General features: G+C 41.8%; 2 protein-coding genes across 2 annotated transcripts; one reads left to right on the forward strand and one right to left on the reverse strand.

The window, feature by feature from the left end:
• Positions 1 to 2211: 2211 nt before the first annotated feature.
• Positions 2212 to 14290, forward strand: LOC145441957 (linear primary-alkylsulfatase-like). The gene is made up of 5 exons (XM_080319912.1): positions 2212 to 2632; positions 3513 to 3638; positions 3711 to 3821; positions 6998 to 7186; positions 12304 to 14290. The coding sequence occupies exons 1-5, from the start codon at positions 2365 to 2367 to the stop codon at positions 13503 to 13505; spliced, it is 1896 nt and encodes a 631-aa protein (XP_080176038.1). The 5' UTR covers positions 2212 to 2364; the 3' UTR covers positions 13506 to 14290.
• On the reverse strand, positions 14005 to 19743 carry LOC145441958 (cytochrome b-c1 complex subunit 7-like). The gene is made up of 3 exons (XM_080319913.1): positions 19457 to 19743; positions 17921 to 18061; positions 14005 to 14318 (listed from the first exon to the last, which is right to left on the reverse strand). Exons 1-3 carry the CDS (start codon positions 19634 to 19636, stop codon positions 14085 to 14087), a joined length of 555 nt encoding a protein of 184 aa, XP_080176039.1. The 5' UTR covers positions 19637 to 19743; the 3' UTR covers positions 14005 to 14084.
• Between the last annotated feature and the right edge of the window lie 2894 nt (positions 19744 to 22637).

The raw sequence follows: 22637 nt of genomic DNA on the forward strand, positions 1-22637 counted from the left end.
ATCACGCCAGTGCAGTGCAGGTCACAATCATTTCCGAGCTATAGCGATGGTGAATACGGTTCTTCCATTTGTATTGTAAAGGCTAGTAATAACTGCACTTGAAGGAGCTGCTCCGCACTACTTTGACGTCATATCAGCCTGAATTCAAACACCTTGCAGCCCAGGTGTTTATGTAGCTCAGTGGTGTAGACGCACCGTGTATCACCAGTGTGTACTCATATTACGCGCTGGTATCACCGCACAATAATAAACTTCATCCGATAGCCTACATTTCATCGTTACGTAATAAATTCGTATTTTTGTGTTGTGGCTCTTTAAAGCTAAGATTTTTGTAATTCGCTTCGTGCATGAACCAGGTCTGCCCACCCCTGGCCTATGTCATATGTGTATTTTGTGTGAAAAACATCGAACGTTTTGTAGTGGTAGCTCTATGGCGCCACTAGGGGGTGAGGACATCGCAGGTGCTTCGGTGCTTGGTCGTCACTGAATACATGGCTGCTTGAGAACACACGTCTCGTATATTAGACAGACCGTCAGTCACGTTACTACATGGTGGCAGCAGTGGGATTCGACCCACGGGCACGGCATCTGCGAGACTTTGGTCACGGATGGAGCACCTATGTTCTCTTCCCGTGACTTTGCGTCATTTTGCGAAAGCTGGAAAATTGATCATATCATGTCCTCACCTAGATATCCACAGGGGAACTCGGAGGCTGAGCGTGCCGTTCAGACCATCAAAAACCTTCTGCGAAAATGTGACGATGAATATCTGGCGCTACTCACATATCGCAACACGCCATTGGCGATCGGCTACTCGCCGGCAGAATTGAGCATGGGCCGCAAACTAAGAACAAGAGTACCGTGTCATCCAGACGATCTTCTGCCCAAGTCTGTCGACCGAACCGCCGTGAAGAAACCCGAAGCAGATTACCGACGCAGAGTTACTTGTGATTACAACAAAAGACACAGGGTAGTACCTGGATATGAGTTCAAGGGGGGGGGGGGGGGGGATCGCGTCTGGATTCCGGACTGCAAATCGCAGGGTGTTGTGGAAAACTTGACACTGACACTCAACCCAGATCCTTGGTTATCAGAACTGGGCGCGGCACCTTCAGAAGAAATCGCCGAATGGTGCGAAGATACCAGACGGAGAATGCCCCGCAAGAAGGCGTCGACATTACCGCCAATTCTTCAAATTTCCCGATCAGGGAGGAGATAGCAGTTCGAGCGCTACTAGTGTCGATCGCGATGACCATCACGAGGCGGCGATAGTCCGACGGTCGGATCGGAACAGAACCGCACCTCGCAGATACATCGAGGAGTACTGATGTAGTTATAGGAGTAGTGTGTGTAAATATGTTGTGTTCTTCATTCACCTCTTGCCTGTCAATTGCTTCATACCTTTGTACCGCTAACTGCCTCAATTCGGATTGTTTATTGTCTTCATTCTGTGCTTGCGTTGTATATGTTTGTGCTGCTTATAAGCTTTTGTGCTTGTCCCGAGAAGGGAGATGTAGTGGTAGCTCTATGGCGCCACTAGGGGGTGACGACATCGCAGGTGCTTCGGTGCTTGGTCGTCACTGAATACATGGCTGCTTGAGAACACACGTCTCGTATATTAGACAGACCGTCAGTCACGTTACTACACGTTTTCGCTATTTTTTCCTCTCATGACGATAGAGAGAAATACAGAGCCATCCAACCAATCAAAATACAACACAAACATACGGCAACATTGCAACAATGATAATACAGAAAAAATCGCAGATGTAGATTGTAGGTCTGCAGTGCAGTACAGTATTCGGTTTCGGAGGTCAGCTAGTCTGATCACATCCGCATCAAATAAGTACAAATACACTCTGTATATATGCATATCATTGAAGCGCAGAAACTGGTCTCATTGTAATATAGCAACGTGTAGGCTGCTATATATACGTTGAGTATAAATTGAGGTGAATATTTCCGATGTCGCCAAGTTGGTGATGGTTAGAGGCTGCAGCATTCGCAACGCTTTTTTCATCACACCGCGTGCAGCATACCTGTCACAATAGCGACATATTGGTTTTTCTAAAATCATATATGAACAGTTGAACACTTGCTACTGTATATTGCCGACTTTCATTCATTCTCGACATAGGTGCTGACTGCTGAGTAAACTCTGTATTAAATATCTCTGCAAATGTGGTAGAGTGCTTTATAATATCAGCACAAAGGATTTTTACTACTGTACAACTGATTATTATATCTCACTAAACTTTTCACAATCCCTTATAGCTTTTACGAGATGAAATTCGACGACTCATATATATACTGGGCCAAAAGCCACATATTCACAGAAATTCGTCGCTATCAAGGCTATACGCGATGAATTTGATCGCTGTGTTACGTGTCATGCTGGCTTTTCGAATCGTCAGAGGACTGGACAGTAATATGCTGCATAATGACTATAGTGGACCTGGTTCGGTGAAGTATTTGCAAGAGCCTTTGGTGAAAATCACTGATACAACCGGTCCTGCCAAGAAACTGGTTGAATTTACGAAATCCGAGTACCTAACAAAAGAAGTTGTCGAAGTTACCCGAGACGTCTACGTCGCAATTGGGTACGCACTTGCGAACTCGATTATGGTAGTAGGTAAGTGTGAATCAGTGGAAAAGGCTAAACCAGGCGTGCCCAAACTTTTCTCAGGCCAACACATTATACTTTTCGTAAACGTTCGCGAATCCGTGTCATTGCTCAAGAGAAGGTGCCAATAAAAAGTGTATTTCTATTTTATATTTATATTATCTGTATTTTTTTGTGTTATTCATGGTGTTTGTCGACTACTATGGTCAATTGGTTATTGGTCATTTACACCAGGCCGATATTCTTCATTTTTCCCCCATGACTTCCGACTTTTGGCAATGGCACTTCGTAGAGAATGACCTATATCCATCCAACCTCACTCTGATCGGATATTGTCTATTGTCGCCCAGACAAAATTAAAAAAAAAAACGAAAATTATTGATATTATCTTCCAGAGGTAATGGGACCCTAATCGGATTGCGTTATTGATAGGTTGTGATACTGCATGATCCGATTATGTACCATACAAGATTACTCCCGTATAGCCTCTGACAACGTGAGAACGTGTTAATGTTTATTTAGTTGCGATGTCCTATTATCAGTTATCTTGCACACAGTAAAATTCATATATTTTGAAGACATTCAAATATATACCACATAAGTATAGTTAAATATGCCAAGCACGCACTAAGCGATCTCGGAAAGTATGTTTACTTATCACATTATTGTGAAATCTGAATAGATCCGTAGCAAAGGCCGAAATGCGTTAACCACGATGAAAATTGGGGTCAAGGAAAATATTTTGATAAAGGTTTGACATCGCGGAAAATGGGTGGGAGGGTCAGAGAGGTCACATAGCCTACCCCTCCGTAGGAGTATTTAAGACTGAATGCCTTGGTAGACATCAGTCATTGCTAGACTGCCAAAGTAACCATCCTTTTTACGACAGCGGAAAAGGGCGTAATAATCATCGACACCACAGAAAACGCAGAAGCTATGGAAGAAATATTGGAAGAGTTTCGAAAGATCACTACTAAACCGGTCGTTGCAATCGTGTACACACATTTCCATGGGGGTTAGTTGGGCTATTTAGTGCGTCTTACAATGTCAACGACAAAATTTGATTTGCGAGCTCATGTTTTCCCAGACCACAACGCCGGAACGCAGAGTGTGATCGCAGAAGGAAAGAGTCGCTATCCTACAATCCCTATCGATATATATGCTCATCAAATGACCAAAGATACAATGCTTGATCAAAGTAGGTTACATGTTAAGTTTATACGTCACGGTATAGGTTGGTAGGAATTTTAGGAAACCCTATTCAGGGGTTGGCAGACCTGCTTGCTGCTCGAGCCGCATATCAAAAATCATAGTTTTGAAAGATCCACGACACAAAAATTCTGAAAGACCAATTTATTTCTCACAGTGAAATGTAGGCTATCGAATGAAGTGTTAGAAGATTATTGTGTGGTGATATCGTGCGTCTCCATGCACTTGGGCTGCATAAGGTGTTTGAAATCAGTCTATAATACAGGAGTGGCCAACCTTTTCGGAGATTAATGAACCATTACACGGGCCACTCGAATATTGATGACCTTTTTTAGTCTTCCGATAGGAGCGAACTGGATTGGGTAACAGTGAAAACAATACTAATATTAATACGCATCACAATGGATGACAATTATGACATGAAGACGCAGTGTGCAACGGGCCCTAGCCACGCCGAGCGAGATAGTGTAATGGTTATGCGTCCGACTTCTCGAGCGGTAGGTGGTGGGTTCGATCCCCGGCCGGGTCATACCAAAGACTCGAAAATTGGTATCCGCAGCTATCCTGCTAAGCGCTCAGCAATCACGGATAGCATGGAAGAGAAAAAACCGGGGGCGCAGACTAGATGACCTCATGGGGCCGTATCGCAACTCCGTCGTCAAAGCATCTCGATGGTGCAGGCGAAAAAGAATATCATACCTCTCTAATGAATGAATTCGGTCAAGAACAATGTTACTTACATATATCGCGGGTCACGAATGTATGCCACTGGATTCATTTGGCAAGCGCAGAATTATTCGGCGCCTGGACATATAAATATTGAATATTTCGGCGAACATGCGTCCATCATTTTGTGCAAAGGTTTCATCGCCGACGATTTTTCTGCGAGTGCACACGCGAAGTCGCATGTTGGGCGACACGTTCACTCATAATTGCGATGCGAATATAGTTAGAGTGTTAGACTCAATTCCGTAAATTGAGCGTATGTTTAATTTCTAGGAGGTTACCAATACTAAAAGCAAGATATCGAGTGACAATAAATCGCGCGAAGTGCTAAGAAAAATGTCAAGTCGTATAAATCCGCCACGAAATATTCTACTTCATGGTCATGGTCATACACGAAGATCTGCGAAAAATGTGACTGGCCCCTGGCTATACCAATGCGTCGGAACTGATATCTGAATCATCAACATCCCAAATTTCGCGGTCAGGCTAATCAAATTTTTGGTTGACCTTGCAAGTTCACAATAAATTACCTGGGTACTTTATTTTTGGATATTATAACTAATTTCGAGAATTACCTCGCGGTCAAAACCGTCTCGCGGGTAGGGCTAGGCAAAATCGAGTACCTGAGTGATTCGATTCTGAATCACGTATTACGCTTCGAGTCGAGTATTCGAGTATCGCTAATTATGACATAACATAACATAATTTAATATGTCAAAGTTCAAATATGTATCTTTATGCCAACACGAAGAACATAATGCCTGTTATCCGTCACAATTAAAGATACTTTGGTACTTTTTCGACCATACCGATTTCATTGCACTTGTTGACAATGTTGTGGGATGATCATGACTTCAGAAATGTGTTATTTCCAGTAACGTTTGTAGCTTTGTACTATGTCTCGTATTCTGCGACACGGCCAATCAAGGTTTCAAGGATTCCTCAGCGGAAAATAGTATCAAAACTATAATTCTCGTTGGTAAATTAACTTTCAGTTGCGAGGAGCGTATAATTTCAGTACTCGAAAAACCGTATTTTACTGCTCGACTCGAATCATTAAAATTAATACTCGATTCAGATTCGAGTACTCGAATCATTGTGCCCAGCCCTACTCGCGGGCCTCGGGTTAGCTGCCACTGGTGTAATATGACGCCAAAGCAGGGCAGAGCAGCTCCTTCAAGTGCTGATGAGCATTTAAGGACGATTTCAGATCGGTAATCACATTATCAGTATCAGTTTATTAATATTTTCATCATTTCAAAAACCACAAAACTGCGATACAATGAAAAGATAGGAAGGTCATCATCATCATCATTGGTTTATTAGCAATTTTATCAGTTCAATACACCACAAAAATGCCGAAACGACTAGGAGTAGTCTTTGAAATCAGACACCCACCTAGCCTTAGGCGAAGTAGAGAAGAGGCATGCACACTGAATGAAAAGAAAAGCAGAGAATATGAAAGGCAAGCGACAAAAAGAGGTGGCATGTGGCGGAAGGCGTGATCGATGTGTTAAGTCGTGGTCTGGTGATCCTGAAGGCTGACTAGTAGGCTATTCATTCAGAAGAAATTACTCCGTAAATCTGTCTTCGTTGGGTGACTCCTGGTAAAGTTTTGGTGTTTGGTTTTGTAATGACTTTTCAAGCTACTAGCTTTGTAAATATTGAGCAAATCTTGACAGCTAAAGGCATAATGACACACAATGATTTATCATTTATTGACGACCGTCGACCATGGGCCATTGGTGCTGGTGAAACGTTTATGTGAACTCAATTCGAGAGTTCAATTGCAAAGTTCTAACCCTGTACTGCCACCTTCCAAAAATTTCACAAGTGTCACGTAAACCATAAGGAAAGAAACAACAAAAACAATATGCATATTGTTAATACGTGATAGAATGTATCAATTTTAATCAGGTTAAACCTCTAGCAAAATAGCGAAAGGAATGTGCAATCATTAAAGAGCCGCAGTTTACCCACCCCTGCTCCTATCAATTTGCAAAGGCAAAGCTAACATTCCAGATTTTCCTGCGAATTCCCGGAACCTGTGTAGCTTATCGGTTGTCTCTTCCATGTGCATGAACGCGTCGTCCAGGTCCCTAGGTGCCTACAAGAAGATGTTGTTTTCGGTATTCATGATGTTTGTCGACTACTACGGTCAAATGGTCATTCACACCAGGCCAATTATTTCGCTATTATTCCGTAGCTGCCGACTCGTAGCACGGCGCACTTCTAGGCTTTTATAAGACACCGCTTGCACGGATGAGATGGTGAGGAGGAACCTAGATAAACCTCCAACACTGAGGTAGGAATTCTGGAGTCGACCTCGGTCGGACTCGAAGCAACAACCCATTGGTGTTGTAGCTGTGGGTTATACCACTACGCTATCTCGCCACTACAAGTCTTGTCGCAATGTTGAAGATTACAATTTTGTTTTAGTCTACACTTCTGACATCACTCACATTCGAGGGGTACGGCAGTTCGGTACATCATTGGATAATATTGAAAATTGGAGAACAGGAGCGGGTCTTGGTCCTGAACTCCGATTTTTTCAAGCGGACGAGAAAAGTATACAAATTCTTCCTACAGTCACCTTCACAGGAGAACGACAAACGTATCTAGTGACAGGTAAATTAACAGCGTGCTGTTTCAGCAGCTGCCAAGGCTCAGATATACTGATATAGCCTAGGGTTACCATATTTTTGTGTCACAAATTCCGGACGCTCTTTAGCGCCCACTATCGGATTCCCAAATGAGGCATGAGCACATTGTCGATCAATATGACGTCACACCAGCAAAGCTTTGTCTATCGACTGGAGGTGGTCACGATCCGGTTCAGGAGTATGTGGCTGTGTGTTATAAGTTGTAACCAGGGCCGAAGCCACATTTTTTCAGACCCCATCCGCCCAAATATCAGTGATGAGCGGATAGTTTTTTCCGAGACTCCGAATCCCTCCGACAATTTTATTGTCTGAGGAAAACTCCCTCCGACTCCGAAGAGCTCAATCCCAGACTCCGAGATACTCCGATGAATCTCGTCAAGTATCCGAAACATAATTAACTACAGACAACGATCAACGAAAATGCCTTGCTAGATCACTGTAGGTTAAGGTAGCTCGTGGCCAATCATACCATTTTAACCATATCATTGGAGTGGTAAGCGTGGTACGCTTGGTAATGTGTTTTACTAAATAAATGTGATAATATGGTTGGCCTTACAGAATTGTCTACTCTCCAGTCCCCAATTGCAGTGCAGATGGCTGATTTTTATGCATTTGGCAATCATTTTTGCATGTTACCCGTCATATTACAACTTTACAAGGTGTAAACTGTCTGTGTTTTGGTTTGTAATCATAATCAATAGTGTATTCTGGTCTGACCTATCCAAAGATATCGGAGACAAAAGTTTCAATACTCCGAAATTCTCCGAAAAAATATCTGTAGTAAACTCCGACTCCGCTCCGACTGTCACAAAATCGGCAAAACTCCGCTCTGAATCCACTCCGACTTCGCTCCGATGCACATCACTGCCAAATATACACTAATCTTGGACTCACCGTAGGGTAATCGATGCAACTTAGAGGGGCTTGCTATATGAATCTGGTTTCTATATGCATCTGGTCATTAAAGGATTTGATTGAATTCTGTCAATAATATCGGTTCTTCCATATATTACTATATAATTTTGATCCTCTCTCCGCCCACGTGATCAGAGTTAGCGGTAGAGCTGGTGGAGAATGATGACTTCGAAAATGCAGGGAGCGTAATTGTACATCGTTAAGTCATGTTCATGTCACATATATAAGCTTATTTATCAGCCTAATGCCGGTGCGCACTGCACCACTGAGATATATAAACACCGCACATCCGGTGGTTTCTAACCTTCCATGGTCGCGACTCCATTTCCAATTTGAAAATGTTCCGTGGCCAAGCTCAAAATTAGATGAGCTGATTACTAATTTAAGGTCAGTACATTTGCCCAGACTTACTCACGGCCTATTTTGGAAGCTGGTTACGTTCAACATATTCGCGAACCCCAGAATAAAGGCAAACTACCCCCAGGTTTAGAATCACTATCTTTGAATAAAGCATCCAAACGGCCTAAACCGGCGGGTTGACTAAAAAAAAGGTCAACTTCTCGGCTCGATGTCGAATTTGACACTTTTGCAACTAAATTTCCGAGGGTTGACTGAAAAAAAAAGGTCAGCCGTTTTGGCGCGTCATCGCCCCCCTATCGCCCCCTTTGTCCATTTTCGCTCCCCTATCGCCCCCTTCGTCATTTTCGCCCCCCTAGACCGCCATATCGCCCACGTTGGGAACCACTGGTCTAAACCGACTCTATGAATATGCCGTCATCTTGTAATTGCGATTACAATCAGACTTACTTTTGTAAATGAATGTTATTTTTATTTAATTTTGATCGCAGTTGTTGCGAGGGTGTTAGTCACCATATTGAAACCAATATATATTGTACTAAATCGCGCGCAGCGCGAAGAAAAATTTCATGTAACTTAAATCTGCCCAAAAATAATATTTTTGTTGATTTACGAAAAAATTATGAGCTTACTTCAAACCTTCAAAATTCTGGACATTTAGGCATATTTTAGAAATTTCTCCCCGACGCAGTTTTAACAGTGAAATTACGGACATGTCCGGTAAATTCCGGACGTATGGCAACCCTAATATAGCCCAGGTTAAACACATCTCCTTTATGGGAAAACGTAATACTAAATATTAGATTCGGGTAACGGCGAATCCAGAGGTGGTCAGTAACGAAGTACTTCTACTTTTTCGAAGTACTCAAGTAGTTTTCCTCTACTTCTGGTACTTACTCAAGTAGATCTGATTTTCGCTACTTCTACTTCGTAATATTTTGTGATCTACTTACTTTTTTTGTTTTGGGGTATTCATGGTGTTTGTCGACTACTATGATTATTTACACCAGCCCGATATTCTTCTTATTTTCCGTAACTGCCGACTTATAGCACGGCCTCTAGGCTTTTGTAAGACACCGCTGACGCGGATGAGGTGGCGAGGAGGAGCCCAGGTAAACCTCCAACACTTGGGTATCGGAATACGGAAGTTGACCTCGGTCGGACTCGAACCCGCACCCATTGGTGGTGCAGCCGCGGATTATACCACTGCGCTATCTCGCTCCTACTTACCTTTCGCCATTTTCAGTCTGTCAAGTAGAAGTAGTTTAATCTTACAATCAGGAAGATAGCCTGAGGAATTTCGGGGCTGTTTTCGCGCTCTGTGGATACAGAGTAACCAGTATGATTTCACGAAAGTATCGGTGAATATAATTTAGGTAGCGGGTTGGCGTGGTTCCGTTCCCTCCGCATTGTCGCCCTTCGCCCATATGAAATATTTCATCATAGTATATATGGCTCATCATAACGTTTGAAACTGATGTTTCGCAATCTAGCGTTTACTTATCATATCGTAATCTAGCAGTCCGTGACGTGTCCTAATCTGGAAAAGTGGACTCTGACTTTTTTAGTTTTAGAGTTGTTTTAGCATAACACCTTGGAAACTTTCTGGACTAAAGACATGAAATACGTTTTCCGCTTTTAGTAGTAGTATTTATATTTCACTTTCAATTCCCAGTATCATATACTTTTGAGTTCTAATTAATATCAGTTCTTTTGTCTGGATAACAGACACGTTGAAGTATAAAAGTAAGTGTAGTAATGCCTTCAATTTCCGGAAATAAAGCTACACAATATGGCATTTTTACGATCCACCATATTTTTTATTCACGTTTCCTAATCGCGTAAAGTGTTTATACCGTATCCTATATAACTTCTCGGTATTGCTCTTCGTCTAAACTACGGGCCTTATAATAATGGGGAGTGCGCCATACGATTATATTTTCTAAAACGTGCTGTTCGATTAAACAGAGGATTAGTATCGCATTTCCATATCAATACTATAATTTTCATCCCATAATGCGGACGAAGACTTATGCTGTCGAAAATTGAATACCTCCTGGTATGCATCAATATGAATCAAGCTCGACACCATCGCATAGCTCAATTTGCACCTTAGGACAATCCATGCGAACGAATTACGATCGTGTTCACAACTACTTACTTACTTGAGTAGATTTAAAGTCATGCAATTATACTTCTACTTCAAGTAGTTGTAGGTTGCTTATGAAAGAAGTACTTCTACTCGTACTTGAGTAGATTTTTTCGTCGCTTCTTCTACTTCTACTTGAGTAGCTTTCTCGACTACTCTGACCACCTCTGGTCGAATCAGGGATATCTATCTAGATATCCCTGAGTCGAATATTTATGACAGTGGTTCTTAAACTTTTTATACCGCGACCTAAATATGAGTAATACTGACTACTCGCGACCCAAGCCTCACATACCGAAATGAATGCATTTTTATGCTATAGTATGGTACGTTTTACGGGCATGTATGAAATAAAGAATAAGGTGCGGGCAACCAGTTGAACGCAACGCAGTTTTTTGCAAAATGTGTGATGTACATGATTTCAAATCGGGGTGAATTATTTTCCTCTTCGGGTCGCATGTGCAAATTTGAGCTCATATTTCAAGGACGGTGCTATTTGGTGCTGGCCATTTCGCAACCTGAGATATAAATATTTAGCCAACCAGCGATGGTCATTATGTGCCGAGGTTTTATCGCCGCCGATCTTTTGGGCACCAACCCAGTCAGTCAGGTTTATTAATATTTTCATCGTTTCAAAACATCACAAGACTGCGATACAATGAAAAGATAGGAAGGTGTCGAAACAACTTGGAGTAGCCATTAAGATCAGACACCCACCTTAGCCTATGCGAAGTAAATAAGAGGCATGCACACTGAATGAAAAGTAATGCACCCGTATGTTGGCCTAAAGTTCAAGTCTTCAGATGTCCCGGCTCTGAAAGGGTCGGCCCAGAAATTTCAGAGACACCAATGTCGAACAAATCTAATGATATCAAACCAATTTGTGCAATACAAAGACCGGCACATTTTCGTGACCAAGCCATATTGTTGTAATCAGTTTTCTATGTATCTCACTCATTGGTTACAGAACCCAACGCAGTAACCTTGGATAACATGCAAACTATCCAGGGATCAAGCAAAGCGCGAAGAAATTTTTTGTTGTCGAATAAATTCAGAATATACTTTACACCTATTGTTGCGACCCATATTTATACCCTTCGCGAGTTCGCGACTCATACTTTAAGAAACCCTGATTTATGAGATATGAGAGTTGTCACGGCGAATTGAAAAAAATGGTTATTGGCCTTGGCGTGCGCACTACGCGGTTAGTGCTAATATAAGGAAAGGACGTAGTTTATTTTTGTCCTTGATGTTTTTGCGGCATATACACCGACTCATGATACACACACACACGATCTGCGCATATGCATACCATGAGTGCATGATGTGCATATGCCGCTGGACAAGGAAGTGCAGATATAGCCTTTACGGCTTTCTAAGTCATGCACCACCCCTCCATGCTATCCCAGTAATGAATGAGCGACAAGCAGGGAAAGCCATGGATACCAGTGTTACTGATCAGGTCTTTGGTCTGACCCGGCCGGGAATCGAACCCACGACCTACCGATCAAGAAGCCGGACGCTTAACCATTACGCTATCTTTGTCATTTTTTCACCTGCCGAAGTTTACCTTCCAAAACCTATAGTTATACCGCTACAGTCTGGTTCTGCCTTCAATCAATGCATTTATGAATTTGGGTAACTCATACAATCTCATTCAGGAATCAAGTTCGAACTAATCCATACACCCGGAGAAACTGACGATCAAATTACAGTATGGCTCCCGAACCACGATGTTGCTTTGCCTGGCGACAACATTTACAAAACTTTCCCAAACTTGTACGCGATAAGGGGAACTCCAGCCAGGGACCCACTCAAATGGTATCGTAGCTTGGACGTTGTCCGATCGTTACATGCTTCCCACCTCGTCGGTTCACATACACAGCCCGTTAGCGGCAAAGACGCTGTGCACGACACGCTGTTGGCGTACAGAGATGGAATAAAATTCGTTCATGATCAGACATTACGATACATAAATAAAGGGCTGTTTCCTGGCGAAATTGTCGAGAGGGTAAAATTGCCTGAAAAATTGGCAAACCATCCAAATTTACAAGAGCACTACGGCACCGTAGAATGGTCGGTGAAAGGCGTTTTCGCGAATTACTTAGGATGGTTCAGCGGCAATCCAACAGATTTACATCACGTCAGTAGCGCGGAGAGAGCGATTCGAATGCTCAAACTGATCACTAATGCTCAAGGGCGCGACGAATGTGCCGTGGATATTCTATTGCGAGAAGCCGAAAATTCGCATCGCAGCTCGTACTACCAATACCAGGCGACAGGTCAGCATAATAAGGCTGACAACAAGTGGGCGGTGGAGCTTGTAGATTTCATCCTTTCTCTAAGTAGAGTCGATCCGGCAATTTTACATTCAGCGCGGCAGATCAAGATCAGTGCGCTGAGAGGACTCGGGATCGAGCAAGTCAGTCCAAACGGCCGGAATTACTACTTGACTTACGCTTTAGAAATGGAATCTGACGACCCATTTGTCCGATCAAAAGAGACACGGGCGATTGCGATAATGGATTCACATATAGAGTACGTTCTCGGAACGCTGTGCCTTAAAGTCAAGGGATTGGAATGTCAGTACAAGAATTTTACAATCGGAATTACGTTTACTGACGTAGGCAAGCGTTACGGACTGACGCTACGTAACAGCGTCTGTGACGTACTGGACCCGCTACCATCAAGCCCGCCATTTTCGGCGTCCATTAGAACTACTACAGAAGACTACAAGCGGATAAACGCAGATATGTGGGACATAGACCAGCAAATAGCTGCGGGAGCAATAGCGGTCGAAAGCGGTCACGCTCAGGCTTACAAAGACTTCATGAGCTGCTTCGATCCACTCAACTCAATATGATTATGGTTGATACAGCGACGTAATTATTCGTTCGGAAGCACACCGGCAATTCCTTTCATCTTATATCGCAAGCTATTATACGAACAGCAGACTTGGACAATTAGAAAATTCGAGCCGTCTAAATAAAGAGAAATGCCAGTAATCTAAGAATCAAATTTGTTCAAAGTATCTATATGGTCTAATTTTAATTCTCTCTTATTTCTGGTTTTCGTGGAAATGCTACAGAACTGTATCGTACGAAACTAGCCAAGCTTGGTGTACAGACATTTCTCATGCTTACGAGACCTCTGATTTGACATTTATCCAACATGATTTTTGCTGTAACGCTATTTCTTTCAGAATTTAATTCAATTGCAAATTTGTGAAAATTCAGTAATTCTAATTAAATTTGCTAAAAGATTAATTCTAATCTAATATGGAGTGGAGAAGCTGAAAATTTTCTGGGCATCCAACTCTGACGAACAGCAACACATCACCAATCACACGAAGAAACCACACCCAACGTAGTAGAGTTTAATTTGCAAACATGTCGAATCAGAATTTTACATCAGAGAAAACAATTCAATAGCATCCTACGATCTACACGACCGATTGACTAAATCTGTGAGCCAATTCTTTTCTCGTCTGTTGGATTTTGAGATAATGATACGCTCGGAAGGGCAGCATTCTAATTCTCTCCCAGTTATCGTCGTAGTCGTTCCTGGCGGCCTTCATCAGCTTTTTCTCGAATTCCTCCGCGTTTAGTTGGTCAAAAATATCTTCGAGGTAACGATGTTCCGCGTCAATCGGCGTCCACTCTTCCTCAGGCAAATTCTAAGCATACATATAAGTCGTTATTAAATCTGTTGATACGTTGTAGCAGAAGTGGTTCAAGGCGGGTTGTAACCAAGTCACAAGTCAATCTTACTTTATAGTTTTGACTTAAGTTCAATCATTTTCAATTCATCATCGAGTCAAGTCCGAGTCCAAGTTTTGGTGCGGAGGGTCGAGTGTTAGTCATAGTGTTAAGACTCGAGTCTGAGTCCAAGTCATTGGTTCAGTTTCGAGTTCAAGTAATGTTCGATCCAATTTTCTACAACTTTGCCCTGGTGATATCGAATACCTCGCATTCATAATATGCCAAATTTTTTCTTCATTCTTAACAGTTTCTGGCCCTAATTTTGCTGTACGAGTACTGATAGACGAAATACCAGCAATGTCGAACTTAACTATTCTTCGAAGTTGAACTGACTCGAGGCTCGAGTCACTACAACCCCGGTTGAAAGTAGCCCTCGCTGGCATTCAAGTTGAAATATAAGAAACGCCGTAAATTTCCACACAAATACCCACAATCAGCGGTAGCGATTTCAAAGTAAGTAAAAAAGTTGAGTATTCTCAGTCTAGTCTTGCCTAAAAACTGAAAAGAGGTCTAAAATTGTAACCACTGAGTAAGTAGCGCGGGGTTGTAATGACTCGAGTCTGACTCGAGTCACGATTTCCATTGCGCATGACTCGAGACTCAGACGGCCAAGACAGACATTTCATTGTAATTTCGAAAAATAGCAAAGTAACCACACTATTGGGATTTCGTCTATTAGTACTGGTACTTGAAAATGCGACCAGAAACTGGTAAAAGTGAGGAAAGTTAGTATATTATAAATGGGAACCATTCGATATCACCGAACAGAGTTATGAAAAGTGGATCTAACTAGACTTCACTCGAAACTGAGCAGTCAACACAATGACTTGACTCTGACTCGAGTCATTATATCATGGCTCGGACTCGACCCTCTGCGTGCTGACTTGGACCCGGTGGCAAATCGAAAATAACTCCACTTGACTCGAGTCAGAACTATAAAAGTGAGATTGACTGGTGACTCGGGGCCTTGTGACTTGGTTACAACTCTGACGTAGAATCTCATTGCAATCTCAACATCATGGTAAAGAACTAGTACGGTATATATTTTGTAACAATAATGCAATGATGATAACGATGATGCAAATCAAACATCACGTTTTCAGAAGACTAAAGCTTATATTAAAGTCTGAGAAATTTTAAGAATCTGGAGAGAATTCCGATTTAATAATTCGATGAACTTGCAAGTGTATCTAGGCCAGGGGTACTCAAACTAGGGGCCCCCCAATGGGGTCGTTTGCCTATTCTCGGGGGTCGCGGGGATGAAAATGAAATACCAATGACTATGACTATTAGAAGAATGTCAATTAAGCGAATGCTATAGCCGACTCATATTTGAATATTTTAGTTCATTTTTCAAAATAGAAGGAAAAGCTAATGCGAACCCGGCATCAAGGTATCAGATCAGTCGAAGGTCATTCAAAGCGCCACCTACTATAACGCAAGGTTGGCGTCTCGTCATTAGTATGAAGATTAAAGTGTCAGGAGCATAGAAACCAATAGGGCGGTTATAGGCTATGTCCTTCCGGGAAAATTACAAATGATTGGTAGTAGCGTAGTACTATCACTATGTCTTAACAAATACACAGGACACACGTAATGATCACGCCAAATTGAGAGGTGAGGACGCAACACATTTTCAAATCGATATTTGGGGACTCGACAATAAAAAGTTTGAAAACCCCTGATCTAGGCAGAGCAATGGAATTGCCAATAATGGCAAAACCAATTGCATATCGATCAGTATCTATGTCAACTCTACATGATGACAAAGAAGCGTATGGGTATATGGCTCTGCTATGGACATCCTTTTGGAGGTGTTGAAAGAGAAAGATATAGCCTATGTCAGCTGCAAAGTTTGTATTTTGGCAACATTGATATGGTCAGCTTAGAAGGTTAGATGAGAGCATCGTAAGGAAAACTCAGTAAAGAGTACTAACATGCCTGCCAACTGCTCAAGCATAGTCATAAATCAAAAAATAGTAATGTTGGGCAGTCGGAAATCCTCACAAAAAACAGGTCTGTACTTCTTCGTTGTATAGATTGTGTGAAGGACTAAATGAATCTTCAAGAATTATTCAACCCTTTGCTATCAAAAGTGGATGTATCTGTATTTGAAACATCTTGTCAAGAGAATGAAAACAACCATACGGTAGGGATGGCGTGAATCTCTGAAAGGTTCTGGTTCGTGTGAACGCGAACCTTTTTGAAACGTTCTGTATGTATAAACTGGAGCAATCAAATGATATCATAATCCCATAAAATCAATATCTTCCATCGCTTTGCCAACAATGTCGACAAGGACTTGCAAGGGAATATAAGCTTACGCCTTAACGGTCTAGTCCGGACCGGGCAATGTATTCGGCTTCCAAGTATTGCTACGTTGATGTGGAGCAGAGTGTAAAACGGGTTTTATCCTAGGATTACCAAACGTCCTCCTTTAGGAGGATTAGTCCTCCTTTTTGAGATTTTGTACTCTTTTTTGAGAATTATGGTTTAATATAGGGCAAAATTCGATTGATATACAGTCAATCAGCACTGAAGTAATGCTCCGGCGGCTATTTCGGGAGCTGAGCCGGAGAGTTGACCTTTTTTTAGTCAACCGGTCACGAAGTGGTAAAAATTTAGCATTTTTTCAAGATTTTCCACCGGTATTCTAAATTTGAAAATTTTGAAAAGTGTCCTCCTTTTCCGATTCCAAAAAATGGTAACCCTATTTATCCCATTAAACAAGTTATACAGCACTAGCCAACACCCCAATCGCACGGATTTGGTTTTTATGATAGAATAAACATATGAAACAGAGATGGAACCCGTACGCTCGCAAGATTTTTTACATCAGACAACGATATCAATTTCATTGATTGGTTGAATAAGCATCATTCACTGACCTACACGTAGCGTATTTCGCTCTTGCTGTTGTGTGATTGCGGGTCAAGCTCACAGCAGAGAGTCACTAAATATTCACAAACAAAAAGCTGGATATTTCGAGCAAACTTTTATAACAATGCAGGTAAAATTATTGAGATTGTCAAGGTACACGCTCGTTTAGTGTTGACTTTTATGCTGCCAGCGCCATGCATAAAGTGACCTGCAGTTGACATGCAATAAATTTCATATAAAGATGTTATAATGAAGTGAAAATTGTAATATATGAAAAAGGTTCACAGTGGAACCTACCAAGGTTCGTTTGTGAACGTGAACCTCTAAATTTCCGAGGTTCACACACAGAACGCGAACGTGAACCTCATGTTCACACCATCCCTACCATACGGTAAGGTTACTTTTGGTGGACCTCCAGTTCAGATTCTTGAATTTTGAAGAAATTTCAAGACATGCACGCAATTCTAATATATATTCGATATATATAGCAGTTCCGCATAAGTTAACTATATGTTTTTCTCGGGCCAATACCGTCTGGTGATATCGATATACTTGTACAGCAAGTATCACGGGAACCAATTCACAACTACACTGACAAATGTGTGCGCAGTCAATGAATATATAGATCCTAACTAACCCTTTTGATGGCGGACAGCATCAATGCTCTGTTGATGCGGTAGTTCATCCCGTTCAGCTGTTCTTGGGTCATCCGAGCTTTAGCGAGTCGTGCCATGTGAAATTCATCTACAGCAATCATGTCGTGCCGCAAAAGTCCGACCTTGAAATGTATACAAAACACAAGTTACCGTGTATATTCCGGTTAGATTTCTGGGGCAGATGGGGTGACAGTTTGAGTTTTGTGATGGATTGATTTATTAAGACGACGTATTCTTTGTGCAGAAACAATGCGGCATTCCAATACGCTTGACTCATGTGTTCCCATGTCAAGGTATAGTATGAGGCATTTTGGCTTCATTGACAAAACATGAAGTGTTTCTGTTCATTTTAATGATAGCTGATACTAAGAAGAGCTAATACTAATGTACTGACTTCCACAGGGTTACCAGATTGCAAGTTTAGTTGCTCATATGCACGAAGAGGGCTAACCAGATATTGTAAGATAGCACCTAAAGACAGTTGAAAGTTTGAAGATAGTTGAGTGGGACATTGAGAATTTGAAAGCAGTCAGCCCGATCACAAACTAAATGTGTAATCATAGGCTACGAATTTAAAGGTAAGCAAAAATAGACTGCACATTGCAAAACCACAGGAATTGCTATTGCAGTAACGTAAGGCACTTCAACAGGCTGACTAAAAAAATTGTCGCGAAGGCGACTAGCCTAATTCCAAAAAATTACAGCAGGAGATGGCGTTATGGTAATGACATGTCAACTAACCGAAAATTGTCTGCAATGCAGTCAGAAATTTTACAAAACGGTGATCAAGTTTTAAGCAAATTCTTCTAGTGAAAAGTTTCGGACGAATTATGGTAAGCCATGACCACTGGATAGGCCTACAGATGTGTAGGTACGCTCCAGTTCCAGTACGCTATCGGGATGGAATCAAGGAGTCATTACCACAATCAATTGCTTGATTGGGATTTTCGTCGTGTGACAGATCCAATTTCGTAGACTGCCAAGACTTGAAACACTATGCAAATGACTGCTTGTTAGCTCGCATTTTACCGCATGAAATCTGATGTCACCATGGCATTTTATTGCATGAGATTTATCACAAGAGACCAACTGTACCACATTGGTCAGGCTTGATTAGTGTTAACACATGTATATAACTTGCCCCTGGCCCTAGTACCTAGAAAACTTTATAAACTAAAGGTTAGTGACAACATTAGCATTTGTGGTGACTATAGAATTGACCGACATAATTAATAACATTTGTGGTTGGCCAAGATGACTTACGGTACATATTTTAGTGAGCTATTATGGCTATAGGCTTCCAGGTGGTATGGAGTCAAATCAATAAGGCACTGAGAGGCGAGAGCCTATTGTGATAGTAACGTAACGTATAAAGAAACAGAGATGTCAAATTCGTACTCAAATACCGCCACCAGCACACACGCACTCATTCATATGTTTATATTGCGGTACTGGCCAATCTTCATCGTTTCCAGTTGAATTTTTTGACGAAAAGAAGTTTTTACGTCACCACATACCTTACAGTAGTCTTTTTGGCTGTACAAAAATAGCTTCCATTTTTTGGCAACTTCTGAGTTATCGCCTTGAATCGTCGGAAGTTGATATTTCTTTCCGGTAATCCAGGTAGTGCTCAGGCCACCAGGTACTGCGGGGTATGCCTTACTTGCCACGCTAGCTACACCTTTTGCCACGGCCATGCTATCAACTACAGGGAGCTTATGTAATATGTGGCTTTTAGTAAAACTCAACAACGAGCGACAGCGGTGACTATACGTGCTGGACTGTCACTTTTTCTAGCCTGTCAATCAAAATGACCTTCGGACAAAATTATGTCTTGCCAGTTCTCACATTTATAGAATGCATTACAAATATTTATGAAAGGTTTTATATTTATTATTCATGTACCTTCACCTTTATAAATTGCAAGATCTGCATTCCAACATAATTTTATTTAAGAAAGATTCTTAATTTTCTTCATCCGGTCTTTCGCTGAGCTTTTGTGACGCCGTGGGAACGGCGATCGCCGGCGCAGGTAGCGGAGGTTGTCCCCAATACTAATAATATAATCAATAATCTTGGATAGTCTTCGAAATGAGACACAGACTTGGCGTAGGTGATATAAAAAAGGAAGCATGCACACTGAATGAAAGGTAAAATAATATAATATAAAAGGCCGGCGAAAAAAGAGGTGGTATGTGTCACAAGACGAGATCGATATGTCAGTCGGGCCGTGGTCCGGTAGACTAGAGGGCCGACTAGTATTTCGGTGGTAATCTCTGTGCCGCGGCTCTTTGAATTCCTTGTGAGTGCGTTTTTTCATGGGGTCTTTATTTTGTCGCCGTAAAAACAGCGACGCGTGGGAAGTGGAGCCCAGATAAAACTACGACGCGGAATCAAACCCGGTCCGCCCGGGAAGCCGGCGCTTGTCGTCACCACTACGCTAACCCCCTGTTAAACCGAACATTCACTCGAGGTGTGGAGGTGGACCTTACGTGTGGAACCGTATTAGGATTGATTTCGGAGTATCTTCTAATATAGGGTTACCGTGTTTTGGCATACGGCAGTGGTTCCCAACCGGGGAGGAATTCCCCCCTTGGGGGGAATTTTGCAATTTTTAGGGAGGAATTCCACTTTAGAATTGAAACGGATTTCCCAAATTGTTCATATCCGAACTGTCATGTAGTCAACCAGTTATATCCGAACGCATGCTCCTTATGGCTCGTTTTTGTTAGCTGAAAGTATGTTCAAATGCTATTTGAAATCTATTTTTCACATACAAATCCCCCTATTTTCAAGTCAACGTTTTCAGACAGTGACAAAATATTACAACGTCATCGATTCAAGTCTAAGAGATCGCTAGTCTTGCTTTATTTTTAGTAAACTGCTACCCGAAAAAAAGCCATGTTAAACTTGGTGCAATGTTGCCGAAACGTAATGGGTGTCCGAGATTTCAATGAGTTCCGGCAGGGAATCTGATCACGTGTATTGTATGTTATGTATCAGGGCTGTGACCAAGTCGTGAGGTTCCGAGTCACAAGTCAATTTCACTTTCATAGTTTTGACTCGAATCAAGTCGAGTTATTTTCAATTCACCATTGAGTCAAGTCCAAGTCCAAGTCACCGAGCAGAGTGTCGAGTCCGAGTCATGGTATTGGACTCGGTCCAAGTCACACTCAAGTCAACATTGTTTGGTGATATTGAATGATTTGGATTTATGATATACTAATTTTCCTACCCTTGTGCAGTTTATTGTCGCATTGTCAAGTACCAGTATCAATAGACGAAATTCCAATTGGGTGGTCACTTTACTGTTCTTCGAAATTACAATGAAATGTCGGTCTTGGCCGTTTTACAGTCTCGATTCATATGGCTTGGTTCGAGTAATGCACAATGACTTGAGTCCAAGTCGAGTCGATAGCCTGATTGTCTTGAGTCGAGTCAAGTCGTTTCCGTATTTTGAGAAAATGACTCGAGTCAAGTCGAGTCATCAAAGAACGGTGACTCGAGTCAGACTCGAGTCTGGTCAACCCTGCTATATATGAAAGTACCAATATTATTGGCAAAATGCATACGCAAACTTGAGAAAAAAATCGCGAGACCAGTAAATTAATGGATATTGATTTGTCGCAGCAGTTATGCTAGCCATTGATGCATGGTAAGCCGAAAACACAAATGGAAGTGTGGGGGTCTGTCGAATCAAGCCTTCCAGAATTTGTTTGATTGGGACCAAGACCATTGTTTTTGGAGGTTTACAAAGTGTTATTACAGCACTGCTAGAAACTAACACTCGGTGCCGCTCGTCTTATTCTCTCAGTCAACAGGTGTTTGCGCGGTAAAACTGACCTTTTTAAATCATCGGGTGGATTTATCCTAAGGGGGGAATTTTGGCTTAATTTTCGGCCAAGGGAGGCACGGGATGAAAAAGGTTGGGAACCATACTGGCATACGGAAAGGAGGACACTTTTTACAAATCATAAAAGTCATATTACCGGACTAGAAAACTGTTGATTCTAAAATATTTACTTGAATTTTTGTTGTGGTGACTAAAGAAAAAAGGTCATAAGCTAATTTCCAATTCGACTCCCGAATGACCCACTCGAACGTCTGCATTATACAGATTACGCGTCATTTATGCTGTTTTATAGCTCAGCCAGTCAATTATTATTGTCGATTACAGTAAATAATTGACAACCATGCGTATTGCAGTGTTGGGATCAAGTCACAACCTTAGAGTCACGAGTCATTTCGAGTCATTGCAATTTTTGACTCGAGTCAAGTCAAGTCACTCGATTTTTTGTAGGCGACTCGAGTCAAGTTGAGTCAAGTCAAGTCGAGTCACTATAGTGAAGTCACTATAGTCATTTTAGTCAAGTCACAATTCAAGTCAAGTTGCCTTTTCTGAGGCATGATTAAGTCATTGCACTTTGCTAGCTGTCTGAAATACAGATTGAGTGGTCACCGATGAACCGATGAACAAACATAGAGTTAAGTAGACACGTAAGAAGGCTCTGTATCGCTCAGACATACCTAGCACTGCGAAGCTATGTAAGTATTGCATAGACTCATCGGTTCATAGTTACCAGCCAAAATAGAGACTATAGAGAAAAGAATTGAAAAGTTGCAATACATTATACCCATTTACAAACTGATACAATGCAATTCGAACCTGTGTTAATGGTTGAGTACTATGAAAACTAT

Source organism: Botryllus schlosseri, chromosome 6 (genome assembly GCF_051294905.1).
Source record: "Botryllus schlosseri isolate E-star chromosome 6, Bs_hap1, whole genome shotgun sequence".
Lineage (NCBI taxonomy): Eukaryota > Metazoa > Chordata > Ascidiacea > Stolidobranchia > Styelidae > Botryllus > Botryllus schlosseri.